This window comes from Cetorhinus maximus, chromosome 4 (assembly GCF_964194155.1).
Source record: "Cetorhinus maximus chromosome 4, sCetMax3.hap1.1, whole genome shotgun sequence".
NCBI lineage: Eukaryota > Metazoa > Chordata > Chondrichthyes > Lamniformes > Cetorhinidae > Cetorhinus > Cetorhinus maximus.
Window position 1 is genome coordinate 121,410,716 of NC_135882.1, and position 14,282 is coordinate 121,424,997.

General features: G+C 41.7%; 1 protein-coding gene across 4 annotated transcripts in view; it reads right to left on the reverse strand.

The window, feature by feature from the left end:
- Positions 1-14,282, reverse strand: part of nbn (nibrin) — a 65,140-nt gene that overhangs the window by 23,266 nt on the left and 27,592 nt on the right. For 2 of the 4 annotated variants that reach the window (XM_078540714.1, XM_078540716.1), the window contains exons 10-13: positions 10,853-10,915; positions 6,331-6,621; positions 5,615-6,050; positions 3,968-4,039 (exon numbers count right to left, since the gene is read on the reverse strand). In XM_078540714.1, coding sequence (XP_078396840.1) covers positions 3,968-4,039; positions 5,615-6,050; positions 6,331-6,621; positions 10,853-10,915 — 862 coding nt within the window. The remainder of the gene's footprint in view (positions 1-3,967; positions 4,040-5,614; positions 6,051-6,330; positions 6,622-10,852; positions 10,916-14,282) is intronic. The other 2 variants (XM_078540717.1, XM_078540718.1) reach the window with 2 other exon arrangements.

Here is a 14,282-nt window from a genome sequence, read left to right on the forward strand (position 1 = left end):
TATTAAATTTTTACAAAACGGTAATGAAACTTCATCTCGCTGATTTCGCTGTCTGCCCGCCTTCCTTAAGATTTGAATGGCCTGGGATGACGTTGGGGATTCCTCCCGACGTCATTCCGTGTCATTTTCCCCTCGGCGAGCGGGCCCCGCCCCCAAATCGCCAAGGGGAAAATCCTGGCCAGTTTCTTGTTTACCCCATCAAAATCTTTCATGCTTTTCAACAACTCTATTAAATCTTCACTTAAATATTTCTGCTCAAAGAAGAATATAACCCATTCTTTTTGAGTCTCACCATGTAACTGATATCCCTCGCCCGGTACCATTCTAATAAATCTTCTCTGCACCCTCTCCAAGGTCTTGACATCCTTCCAGAAGTGTGGTATCCCAAAACTGGACAAAACATTCCAGCTGGGGCCTAACCAGTGATTTATAAGGTTTAGCATAACTTCTTCCATGCCCCCAGTGCCAAGAAACAATTAAAAAAAAATTCTCAACTTGTCCTACCACCTTCAAACATTGGGTAGAATTTTCCCCCCATCGGGGGAAGTTGTGCAGGGGTGGGTGGAGACCCGATTGGCGTCCACCAATCAAGACCGCGCTGCCATTTTACATGAGCGGTCCAATTAAGGCCCGCCCAGCGTGACGTGCACCTGGAAGCGCTCCCTAGGTGTGAGGGTGATCTGGCTGCGAAATCTGTCACCCCATTGATCGCTAGGGTTGATTCGGCTGATCTGGCTAGCTAGGCGGGTGTCCCCCTTCCCTCACAGTTCCATGTGCGTCCCTCCCGAAGCTTAGTGCTCGGTCGCAGAGGATGACCCCCTAGAAGAGGACCGCTCCGCTGGTCTAGGGTATATGACGTAGCTACACTCCCCTGCTAGACTAAACCTCCAAGACCATTTGGAAGCGCTCCCTGTGCAGGTGGGGAGTTCCCTGAGTCGGGAGTGCGCTCTTTTGTGCATGCGCACGAAAGAGCGCAGAAATCTCCCTGGGGTATAGAGGTGCCTCAGGGGGATTAGTTTTAAGTTTTAACAATTCAATATAGCGTTGAAAACATTTTTATGACATGTTCCCTCATGTGAAACTGTCACATGAGCTGGGACATGTACATTCATTTCAATAAAAATTTTTGAGAAAATTTAAAATCATTCATGAAACCTCATCCCGCCTGTGGATGAGGTTCCATGAAAAATGCGAAGGCCGCCTGGGTTCTTCGCCTGCCGGCCAACCTTAAGGTTGGACGGGTAGCTCCATTAATTATTTTAATTGTTAGTTAAATGGCCTTATTAGGCCTCTGACAGTTCGGCGGGCATGCAGCCGAACTGAAAATCTAAATGACGCGTGGTGACGTCGGGACACATGCCTGATGTCACCTCGCGTTATTTTACGCCTCGGCGAGTGGTCGCCACCCCCGGTTGCCATGCCGAAGATTCTCCCCATCATGTTTGTACATCCCCAGGTCTCTGTTTCAGCAGTCCCTTTAAATAGCATTGTATTCATACTGTTTGATGTTTCTGGTTGAAGAGTCCATGACGGCAAAAGGTCTTATTGAGAGAAAAAGAAAAAGATGGCGGTGGGAAAAAGGCCATAGATGTGAGGAACTATACAAATTTGCACACAGAAGGAGACCATGTATGATGCCTTTGCCAGTTTGTTGATAGTGCTGTCTAAACTAATTCTGTAATTTAGTTCTTTCCCCAAATGCCTGTATCTTCCACTGCATTAAATGTTTTTCCACTTTACCTTTAAAAGATGCAATGAAAAATTCCCTCTGGCAAAGCGTTTCATGTTCCAACAGCTGTTTGTATGAAGACATTTTCCTGACCTCTGCTCACTCAGTGATAATTTTAAACTGCTTGCCATTGACTCCCAAACCATAAGAAATATCTTTTCTTATTAACCCTCTGAAAAAAGTTTTTAAAATTATGCAAATTTAAGTCCCCTAATCTCTGCTCCAGTAAAGGTATTTCCAGTGTCTCAATTTTTTCTTCATAATTACACATTATGGCCAGGGTTTTCCAGTCATTGGGCAGGCTTGGCAGGGGCGAGTTGGAGCGGCTGCAAAATGGACCAATTAATGGCCAGCCAGCGTGAAACGCACGCTGCAGCGCTGCTGAGGTGAGGGTGTGAAGAGCACGAATGCAGAGGTTTGTGCATGCGTGCAGTGCACGCAGTAAAAGCTCCTTGAGGCACAGATCTGCCTCAGGGAGCTGAAGATTTTTAAAATTAAAAAATAAAGAATTAGAAATGTTAAAAACATTGACCCTTATGTGACTCTGTCACATGAGCAGAAACATTTTAGAGACGAGCTTGAAAGTTTAAAACATTTTTTTAAACACTGGTCGAAACCTCATCCTAACCGTGGATGAGGTTTGGCAAAAAATGCAAAGGCCGTTTGGCCTTCTCGTCTGCCTGCCAACTAAACAATTGGACAGGCAGCGAAAAATATCAATTAGTTCATTAAGGGCCTTAATAGGCTGCTTAATTGTTGGCGGGCGTGCTGCTGACTTCCATGCGCACCGCCGACCGAAATATCACGCAAGTGCATGATGACGTCCGGATGCTCGCCCGACGTCATCGCACGTCATTTTATGCTCGTTCGGGTCACGCGCAGGCCCGCCTGGCGAGCCAACAATTCTGCCCTATATATACATCTAATTGGTAGTGCAAAACTTCAGTATCTCTGAAAAGAGAGACATATCGAAGCTTTTCGTCATCCACTCATCAGGGCATTCACAAGAATATTAAATGCAATGGGGACAACAATTTATACTTCATGAGAAGAGAGTGCTGATTGCTTGGCAAGTTGCCATCGAGAATGCGCCATATATACATCTCTGGTATAATCTTGGCAATCTAAATGCAACAACAAGTGATTAAAAATAATGCTAAATCATAGTGCAAAATCGGGTTGGGCAGTGTGGCGAGATTAAACATAAAGCAGATGAAAAGTGTCGATTGAGTTATGCACAATAACCAGGGAAAGTACTTCTGATCCAAAGTATTGAGTGACAAAGGTGCTTTCTGTGTTTCTATGGAATTTTTTGTTGGGTGGAATTGTTTATTTGCTCAAGCTTGTATATGTGGACCAATGGGACTGATAACAATTAGCACATACTAATCAGCGAGATGGGATGAACACTGTGGTGTTACAGTGTTGGGGGCAAAAAATCATTCAATAGAGATGGGTACTGGAGTTGAAAAAAATTATAAACCTTTTAACAATTAAGTGAAATGTAAGATTTATCCGCATAGACATTCCTCTTCTCTAGTGTTTCACGATAAGTGCAAATTCAATCTATGACATATTAAATTGTCAGCTTCAAAGTCTCAGGCTAATTATTCAATGATCACAGAAAACTTTCCACTTGCTGACATAGACTACAAAGTATGAGCTTCACATTAGGGCAACGTAAAATGCTAAACAAATCTGCTCCTTTCCAGTTAATTTGGTTTAAAAGAGGAAATAAACAATCGTGAATATTTTTTTAACAGAAAACTCCCATATTCATGATTGGCCTCACAATTAGTGGATATTCTTTCTATTGCAGTGAAACTAGGAAACCCTCTCTCTCTCTGAAGCACTATAACCTGGATAGTGTCTAAAGTCATCTTTCTGATATTATTAAAAAATATTTCCAGGAACGTGCATTATTGGAAAGACTTCTCTTTTGAGTCATTTATTTACCACAACATTCACTTTAGTGAATTCATTTAGATTGGTTTGCTTTTTCCTTTAAGCCTGCTTGGTGCATGAACCAATTCTGGTCAGCCAGGACTAAGATCATTATGTCATTTAAGATAGACTGACCACTATAAAGGTAATCTTATAAAAAAGGGAAATCTAAATGCTACTTAACTGTAATGTGCAGAACCACACAAACCTTACCAAGTCTGATCCAATTAATCATAAATTCTCTTTCAATTACGATTTAATATGGTTAGATTGACAATGGTGTAAAATACTTACATTATTTGACTCCTTATCAAGAGATGCAGGTAATTCGTGCTTAATTTCAGATTTCTGTTTTATTCGTGATGTCTTTGCATGTTTGGATACAAAGAAGAAACAAGCTTCATTTACAGACCATAATTTCCACTTAATTATTACCACAGCCCCAAGATTTCCCTTTTATGCAAACTGCATTGTAAATCTTGGAACCGAAGGTATAGCTTGAATTGTGGTTACGTTTCTCTAAAAAAAAATTTATAATTAATAAAGCTAGGATCAGTTTCTAAACAAATTTAACAAGAGTTGGTGGAACAAAGCTTTCAGCAATACCACACACACAGGGTATGCAATACAAATTTTTCTTATGCATAAAAGTGTTCTGCATTTTTTGATTGTAAAAATGACATCTATGTGGAATCTATATGTGAATAAAAATGTTATGCCTGAAATTTTATTACAAGTTAACTAATGTTCTAAAATAATATTCTCAAAATTTCAAATGTAGGCAAAACACTTAGCAAAGGTTAAAAGGAAGTGAAGGCATTGGAGAGAGAGTACAGAGGAGAGTCACAAGAATGATTCCTGGGATGAAGAACTGTAGCTATGAGGATAGATTGGAGAGTTTGGGACTGGTTTCCTTGGACAAAAGGAGGCTCTGAGGAGACTTGATAGAGGTATTCAAGATCCTGAGGGGTATGGACAGGGTAAATAGTGAGAAACTGTTCCCACTCAAGAGAACATCAAGAACTAGAGGGCATAGATTCAAAATAATTGGCAAAAGGATGCGATGTGAGGAAATTTTTTTCACCCAGAGGAGTCTTGAACAAACTTCCTGAAAGGGTGGTGGAGGAAGGTTCGATCAAGGTATTCAAAAGGGAATTGGATTGTTACCTGAAGAGAGAATGTGCAAGGTTACGGGAATAAAGCAGGGGAGTGGGACTAGGTGGGATGCTCTTTCAGAGATCCAGTGCAGACTTGATGAACTGAATGGCCTCCTTCTGCATTGTAAAGATCCTGTGATGCTGTAAAAAAAATCTAATCAATACATTTGAAAACCAAATAGATTTTCCCATCCCAATCTTACCATGCCAATGAACAAAACATCGGCATGGTAGAAGCACTGATCTTCAGTACTGTCCAAAAATATCTCTAAGAAATACAAGACATACAAGCTCCCCGATAACTCTGTTTTTGCCAACTGAGTTATGAGATTTTCCCACGATCGATTTATGGTTAATGCCGAATTAGCTGATCTCAACAGAGCTGGCAGTAGGGTCATTACCATTGGTCCTAGCTCCTATGGTTTGGGAAAAGGAAAATTACCCAACGTTCCAACTTCTGATCACCATTTAATGAACACCTGCTAACTAGTACACATCAGACTCACAAAACCTTTGGAGAGAATCAAAAACTAAAATAAATATATATATTTAAACTCAATACATGTCAGTAGTCTAGAGGGGTGGCCCTCTAATATCGATTTTGAGGTTTGGCTGCAATCCCTTCAAACAAAATGACAAGAAAAGTGATTAGATTTAAGAAAATAGCTATTTTGTCTTGTAAAGGAAGGAAATAACTTGCATTTATATGGCATCAGTCTTGTGTTTGTAAGATTAGTCTATGCACATAAAAGATAAAACCATCAATTTGGAAAACATAACTCACGGATGCTTTAATTCCACCTTCTGCTACAACTTCATCTTTTTCCTTGAAAGATAAACCCTCAGGTTCTACCTTTCTCTTCTTATTCGCTCCCAGCTGCTCATCCCTGGAAAGCATTATGTCATCTTTCACATTTTCATTTTCTGGGTCTATTCTTTTTCGTTTTGCCTTTTCGTGAACAAACTCAGTTTTCTCAGGGGCCAGATTGCTGGATGTTTCTACTTTACCAACTCCTCCAGGTCTTTCTTTTAAACCCTTAGTAAAGGCTTCAGTTTCATGGTTTGCAGAAAAATATTCAGGCTTGGTCCTCTGGCCAGCGAACTTGGAGTCTCTCTTTTCCAATGAAGGATCTGTGGTATACAGCTCATGATCAGATGGTAGATTTGGCTCCTCTGCTCTTGCAAATTTAGCCTGGGATGATCCAGTCTCCTCTCTTTCCCTGTTTATTTTTTGCATATAGAAAAAAAATTCAATTTTCATATTTTTAATTTCAGTTCAATTCCTTCCTAAATGCAATTCTGATAAAAGCAGGGACTGAAGGATACAAGAGAATACGAGTACAATATGATTTTTTTTTTAAATTTAGTATTACCGGATGGATTGTATTGGTCTTTTGTGGATCTATATTCCCATTTAATTTCAGCTTATAGGAAATGTATTGCAAACTCAGCATGCTAAAGCAAATAGCTAACTTCATAAAAAATATTTTGATGTTTCACCTTTTTCTTCCCACTGGCTGAAAGAAGTCATGCAGTGAGAGGGATTGTTTTTGTGAACAGATGTCGCCTTTCTTTTCAACGTTTTTGTGCCTTGCTGCCGTGGATGATTTTTTATCAACAGTGGCAAACGTTTGTCTTTCTTCTTTGTTCTTAAATTTCAGTCCTTCATCTGTTGGAAGAAACGGTCTCATGCTGGAAGTTTCCTTTACCACTGAAATATCCTGTGATATTGCCACTTTGCTTTCCTTTTCAGGTGTTTCTTTTATCACTTGTGTGCTATTTGTGTTCATTCTGTAACAAGATTTGATAATGTTTTGATACAAACTTGAGCTATAGCTAATTAAGTTAATAAATTACTTTAATATCAGACTGAACAATTTCCCCATCTGTAGTTACTCAGTAGATGCAAATCTCAGTCACACTCAAAAAAGCTCCAAATGCAAAAAAGTAAGAAAACAGCATACGTAAAAAAAACCTTCCCGCAACTTATGCATTGTTAATGTGGTGTACCATGCATTGGGCTACACATTTAGTGCCACTGCATGCTGGCATACTAATATTATGCCAAACAAGTAGGAGCGTGGATTTCAAGCATTGTATTGTATAATGTAGCTAAACAAATCTGGAAAAAAATGTGATAGTGGAGGAGAGGAAAAATAATCAATTTAATAAGATAAACTCCATTGTATACAATTTACAATGGCCAATTAAAAAAGGGTTTACTAGCAATTCTCCGAACATAGGTTATCTACTTATCCTGGGTGATGAGGACAGGGAGCAAATAGAGGCAGGGGAGGAGGCAGAGGTGGGCAGCGAGATCAGTGCAGATGCGAACACACATCAATATAGCTACACCCTTCCATCTCGGCAAACAAACCGGCAATTTTACAGATAAAGTTTGATTAAAAATATTTATAAGGATACAAAATGCGTCAAACATATTATATTGAACATAAACACTTTTTTTTTTACACACACACGTGGGAGAATTATCTCCTTCGAGCGGGTCGGTTGGGAGCGGGCACAGAGCCAATCGCCATCCGCAATTGGCTCCATGCCGCCATTTTACGTGATGCACCGCCGGTAGCGCTCAGCGCTACCTGTGTGGGTGGGGGGAGGAGGGAGAGTCGGGGCCTGCGCTCTTTTGCGCATGCGTGCGAAAGAGCACTGAAATTTCCCTGAGGCAACTGCGTGCCTCAGGAAGATTAAATACATATTGAGATTTTTCAATAAAGAAACAGAAAAATTATTTACACATGTCCCCTCATGTGGGGTATGTGTATGAAATGTGAAAAAAATTTTTTTTTAATAAAACCTTCAGGAACCCTCATTCCACCCATGGATGAGGTTTTCTGAAAAACAGGTAGGCCGCTTGGGCTCTTCGCCTGCCCGCTAACCTTAAGGTTGGACGGGCAGCCCCGTTAATTACCTGAATTGTTTTTTTATTGGCCTTAACAGGCCTTTCACGGTTCGGCGGACGCACAGCCGCATCTGGCGCATGCCTGCCGAATGAAAGATCTGAATGGCGCCCGCCCCGCACACCGATGTGAAAATTCTGGCCATGCACATACATAAATAAATAAAGGTAATTTGGCTATGGATGGTGCTAGAAACATAATAGGCAGAAATTTTCACTTGGTGGGTGAGTGGGCGTGTGCCCAACGCGCTTGAGCGTGAAATGGCGCATGTAGGTGTCGGCCGAGCGTGCCGATGTCAATGCACAGTCGTGCGATAGTTTGGTTGGCAGGCGTGCACCTGAGCCGACAGCAGTCCCACTGCCAGCTGAAAGGCCTGTTAAGGCCATTAAGTTATCAATTAACATAAATTTTTCGCTGGCGGGCAGATGAAAAGGCCAAGCGGCCTTTGCATTTTTTTAGGAAACCTCATCCACGGGCAGGATGAGGTTTTCAAAAGCAAATAGATATAAAATATAAAACTTTAATTTTTCATTAATAAAATGACCCTGCTTATGTAACAGAGTCACATGAGGGGGCATGTTTTATTACATTTTTATTTTATTATTTTTTTTATATCTCATCTCCCTGGGGCAGCTCCGTGCCTCAGGGAGGTTACATAGGGTTCACTTGTGCGGATGTGTGAAGTTCACTCTCGATCGGCTCACAGCCCACCCCCGGCACAGGCACCGCTGCCGCTCGCGTTTCACGCTGGACAGGCCTTAACTGGCCCGCCAGTGTGAAATTGCGGCATGCCAACCTCCCCCGCCAAGGAAAAAATTCTGCCCATAGTAATTTGACCAATTATTCACATTTAGGTAGTACTTAATGTAATGTTGAATGCAAGATTCTGCCCCCACCTCCCAACCCAGCCTTTACTGTTTCAAATTACCCCTCACAAGCTGCAACAACCAGGTTTTATTTCCTCTTGCAGTAGCTTTCCCTGCGCTACTGACTGGACTTCTGCTTGCATTTCTTCTCTCATTAATGCCTCAATACTCATGCCTCGATGATCTAAATTTCCCTTCCTTAGTCCTCACTTCTAATCTCACTCTCGCATCCCCCCCCACCCCCCCTGCCTGCTCTATGCTCCACCGCTAATTCCCCGGGTCAACATTCAAGATCATTACACAACTCTATTGTACCTAAGGATGGCTTGGCTCTCCACTCCTCTGCCCATGAATCAACTGGAAAACCTCCACCATTGTCTCAGCTTATATGTTATTGTTCACATAGCTCCTGGATCAATCCCCTCTTCTCTAATGACTCCAAAACTGGACACTGGTTTTCGAATGCATCTGGCAAAGCCTTGCATATCAGTAAACTGTAGGCATGTATCTACATTTTTCTATTATAATCAATGCAGAGGAAACTTTACTTATTCGTTTGCACTTTAGCTGACCTGCGAAAGCCTGATGCTGACATGGGATAACACTATTTCCCAACAATAATCTCTTGCTCCATTATTTAGCACAAACATTTTAAATGAGAAAAAGCAATTTACAGACTGTTTGAGAAACCTAATCCTGTCTTTTTCCATGGTGATGGGATCCAGTTAAGATGATTCTGGCTAGGGGGCTGCAGCTGCTAGGAGGATAGGGTATCTGGAGGTTGGGGGTAGGAAAAGAATCAAGGTAAATATCAGATTAAAAACAGAAAATGCTGGAAAAACTCAGGTCTGGCAGCATATGTGGAGAGAGAGGGACAGAGATAATGGCCAGAATTTTGTCCTTGATGGGCGGGTGGGCCCCACCGGCTCGGCGGCGGGCGGGCAGCTGAACTCCGCCGCCGAAACGGGGCCCATGGCCATTTTGAGTGGGCGGGCCAATTAAGGCCCACCGAGCGGCCTGCCCGACAGGAAGCGTTATGCACTTCCTGTGCGGGGAGTGGAGGGATTCCCCATCTGTCAAAGTGCGCTCTTTCACGCATGCGCAAAAGAGCGCACATCTCCCTGAGACTAAGTGCTGTCTCAGGGAATTTATTGACAGTATAAAAATCTTTAAAAATAGAAAAATATTAATATTATTAACATGTCCCTCTCATGTGGCAATGTCACATGAGATGGGACATGTTAATAAGAAGCACAAACTTTATTGAAGTTTTTAAAAACGGACATGAAACCTCATCCTGCCTTCCTCAATATTTAAATGGACCGGGATGACGTAGGGGGTTCCTCCCGACGTTATTCCGCAACATTTTCCCGTCGGCGAGTGGGCCCCGCCTCCAAATCGTCGACAGGAAAATTCTGCCCAATGTTTCGAGTTCGTATGACTCTTCAAGAAGTTAACTCTACAGATGTTGCCAAACCTGCTGAATTTTTCCAGAATTTTCTGTTTTTACTTCAGATTTCCAGCTTTTATCTTAAATATTAGATTAATTGTTGACGTAAAATGTATGACTCAAAATAGTGAGATAGGAAGTAAAGTTAATCGTCAGGAAATGCATGCTGTTAAGATTCCTTTTATAACAACTTGTATTTGTATAGTGCCTTTAATAAAGTAAAACATTCCAAGGGATTTCACAAGAACATTATCAAATCAAATTTAACAGAGTCACGAGGTATTAGTGAAAAAGATTGGTCAGAGGTAATTATTAAGAGGCATCTTAAAGGAGGAAAGATAAATAGAGATGCAGAGAGATTTCGGGAGGGAAATACAGACCGGTGGGCTTCACTAACTAAAGGTACAGCTGCCAATGGTGGAGCAATTAAAATCAAGGATGTCAGAATTTAAGGACAGCAGACATCTTGGAGGTGCAAAGCTGGAAAGGTTGCAGAGATAGGGCAGGGAGAGGCCATGGAGACATTTGAAAACAAAGGTGGGAATTTTAAAGTTGAGGCATACACAAGTAAAAATTCTACTAGTAGAAATAAAATTGGTGAAATATTTCCTCATATAGCAGTTTGCTATATTTGAGCCCCGTATTCAATAGAAAACTTCCATCCACTTTTCACAATCACATTTTCTGGAGAAAATCAATGTCTTGGCATCTTGCTATATACATCAAATATACTGAACTTTACCAATACCGACCAGAGCAGTATGGAATTCATGCAGCAGTCTACTCACCCTGACAATGTCTCTATAGAATTGAGACTACAAGGGTGTTCTCCCCACTGATGGTGGCCACAGCTAAGTCAAAGGCGACAAAGAGGAAAATACAACAGGATGTTTTTCCCTATATTCAAGATAAATATTTTGCATGGTTGTATGTTTAAGTTCAGTTACAGTCACTTCTTAAATATCAATGTTATGCTAATTAATTGAATTTGCAGTGAATCAATAAGGTTTGTTGTATTGAACTCTTAACAATTCTAGTTATATTTGAATGCCTATAATTACAGCCAATAAATAATCTATTTTTATATAATAATCAAAAATAGTTCTCTCCTCTCCATTTACTGGAGAACAGGTTTTAATTTGTGACAGACCATTATTATAGACTAATCTGATCTGCGCATACTTATTTTTAGATTTCTGTATTTCCTTTACTCTTAATTTATAGGTGGTAGTTTAGATTAGAGGTAAGAATGAACCCAACTCACTGTATATCTTTCTCTTAGTTAGCACTGTCTAAGCTTTCTCAGTATAAAATACTTTATCAGTCTTTACCATCACAAACAGTTTACACAAGGTTGCCCGGCATAGCAGACCCTACAATAGGACAACTGCGCCATCTAGTGTTTACTTGCAGGTTCATTTAGAAAGCGCTCATGGCAATAGTGCAGCTCAAGAACCTGTTTCAGACCCGAGTTCACCTTATGAGTTAATTGTATTAATAACAAGGTAGTAAATCCGGACAAAAATTAACACTGACATTTTTATTCAACTTATATGACTTAAGAACAGTGTTAAGAGCATATGCTTTGAGCAAAATATGGTACAATTCATTGAAAATGTAAAAATAAGGTAATTTTTAAACAGGTCATTTTAAAAATTTCATTCATGGGATGTGAGTGTCGCTGGCTAGGCCAGCATTTATTGCCCATCCCTAACTGCCTTCGAGAAGGTGGTGGCGAGCACTTTCTTGAACTGCTGCAGGTACACCCACAGTGCCGATAGGGAGGGAGTTCCAGGATTATGAGCTAGCGACAGTGAAGGGGCGGCGATATATTTCCAAGTCAGGATGGTGAGTGGCTTGGAGGGAAACTTCCAGGTGGTGTTCCCACATGTCTGCTGGCCTTGTCCTTCTAGATGGTAGTGGTCATGGGTTTGGAAGATGCTGTCAAAGGAGACTTAGTGAGTTCCTGCAATGAATCTTGTAGATGGCACACACTGCTGCCACTGTGCGCGGTGGTGGAGGGAGTGAATGTTTGTGGATGGGGTGCCAATCAAGCAGGCTGCTTTGTCCTGGATGGTGTCAAGCTTCTTGAGTGTTGTTGAAGCTGCACTCACCCAGGCAAGTGGAGAGTCTTCCAGCACACTCCTGACTTGTGCCTTGAAGACGGTGGACAAGCTTTGGGAAGTCAGGAGGTGAGTTACTCACCACACAATTCCTAGCCGCTGAGCTGCTCTTGTAGCCACAGTGTTTATATTCCAGTTCAGTTTCTGGTCAATTGTAATCCCCAGGATGTTGATAGTTGGGTATTCAGTGACAGTAATGCCACTGAATGTCAATGGGTGATGGTTAGATTCTCTCTTCTTGGAAATGGTCATTACCTGGCACTTGTGTGGCACGTATGTTACTTGCCATCTGTCATCCCAAGCCTCAATATTGTCCAGGTCTTGCTGCATTTGGACATGGTCTACTTTAGAGTCTGAGGAGTCTCGAATGGTGCTGAACATTGTGCAATCATCAGCGAACATCCCCACTTCTGACCTTGTAATGGAAGGAAGGACATTGATGAAGCAGCTGAAGGTAGTTGGGCCTAGGGCACTACCCTGAGGAACTCCTGCAGCGATGTCCTGGAGCTGAGATGATTGATCTCCAAGAACCACAACCACCTTCCTTTGTGTTCAGTATGAATCCAACCAACAGAGAGTTTTCCCTGATTCCAATTGACTCCAGTTTTTGTTAGGGCTCCTTGATGCCACACTCGGTCAAATGCTGTCTTGATGTCAAGGGCAGTCACTCTCACCTCACCTCTAGAGTTCAGCTCTTTTGTCCGTCTTTAAACCACAACTGTAAAGAGGTCAGGAACTGAGTGATTCCTGGCGGAACCCAAACTGAGCATCAGTGAGCAGGTTATTACTAAGCAAGTGCCGCTTGATAGCACTGGCGATGACCCCTTCCATTACTTTACTGATGATCGAGAGTAGACTGACGGGGCGGTAATTAACCGGGTTGGATTTGTCCTTTTTTTGTGTACAGGGCATACCTGGGCAATGTTCCACATTGCCGGGTAGATGCCAGTGTTATGGCTGTAGTGGAACAGCTTGGCTAGGGTCACCACACGTTCTGGAGCACAAGTCTTCAGTACTGTTGCTGGAATATTATCAGGGCCCACAGCCCATATTATCAATAAAACATTTGCTTAAGGTATTTCTCAGATGCTTTCTCAAAAAATGTAGCTTGATGGTGCTAAGTGCCATACTACAGAATCACAGATGTTTAAGCACAGAGGGAGAATATTCTGGCCCATCAATACCAAATCCACACGAAAATTGTCTATTCTCACCCTGGTTTCCTCCTCCTTTCCCTGTACTCCAATATTTTTATTCAAATGTTTATCTAACTCCCTCTTAGGCACATCTTGGCATCACACGGAAAGAGAAGTCACCAATGAAGTAGTCCTTTCTAAGGCAAATATGCTGAGCATGCTAGTGCTAACCAAGCAAAGAAGGCTTGGCCTGTGCACAGGATGGAAGATGTCCACATCCTTGAGGATCTGCTATAAGAGAGGTAGCCCAAGCCTAGAGGCCAGCAGGATGTCCAAAGCTCCGATTCAAGAGTGCTTTAAAAAGAAACATGAAAGCCCTCCACATGAATCACGACAAGTGGGAACTCTAGCTGACAATCAATGCAAATCATGACACCGCTGTGGGCAGGAATTCGCCACCACAACGGTATATGGTTTCAGAGGCTCCAAAGCAGACGTCAGCCCTGCAAACAAGGCATCAGCAAAAATCATCCTGCACTACTGGCAAGGGACAACTTTACGTGTGTGGCAGACTTTACTTTTCCAGAATCAGCTTGTTCAGCCATCAAAAGAAGTGTAGCAGATGATCTCATCTGGCCTCACCAAAGTTCTGAAGTTGCACTCCCATTATCTCTCGCAGCTGCAAGGATGCCAATCAGCTCTTAGATGCTATGATTTAACTGCTTTCAACAGCCACTTGTGGTAACTTATTTTAGTGTAACGCCTGAAAACATGTTCTAACCTCCACCTTTACATTTCTCGTATTAATCCTAAATTTTTGTTCCCTTGTTACCAATTTGACAATCAGCAGAAATAATTTTTCACTATTTACCCTCTAAAATACCAGTACTGCCAGAATTTTAAACACTTCTATTAGATCTTCACTTAACCACTCTACTCCAATACCATTTTAACTTCTA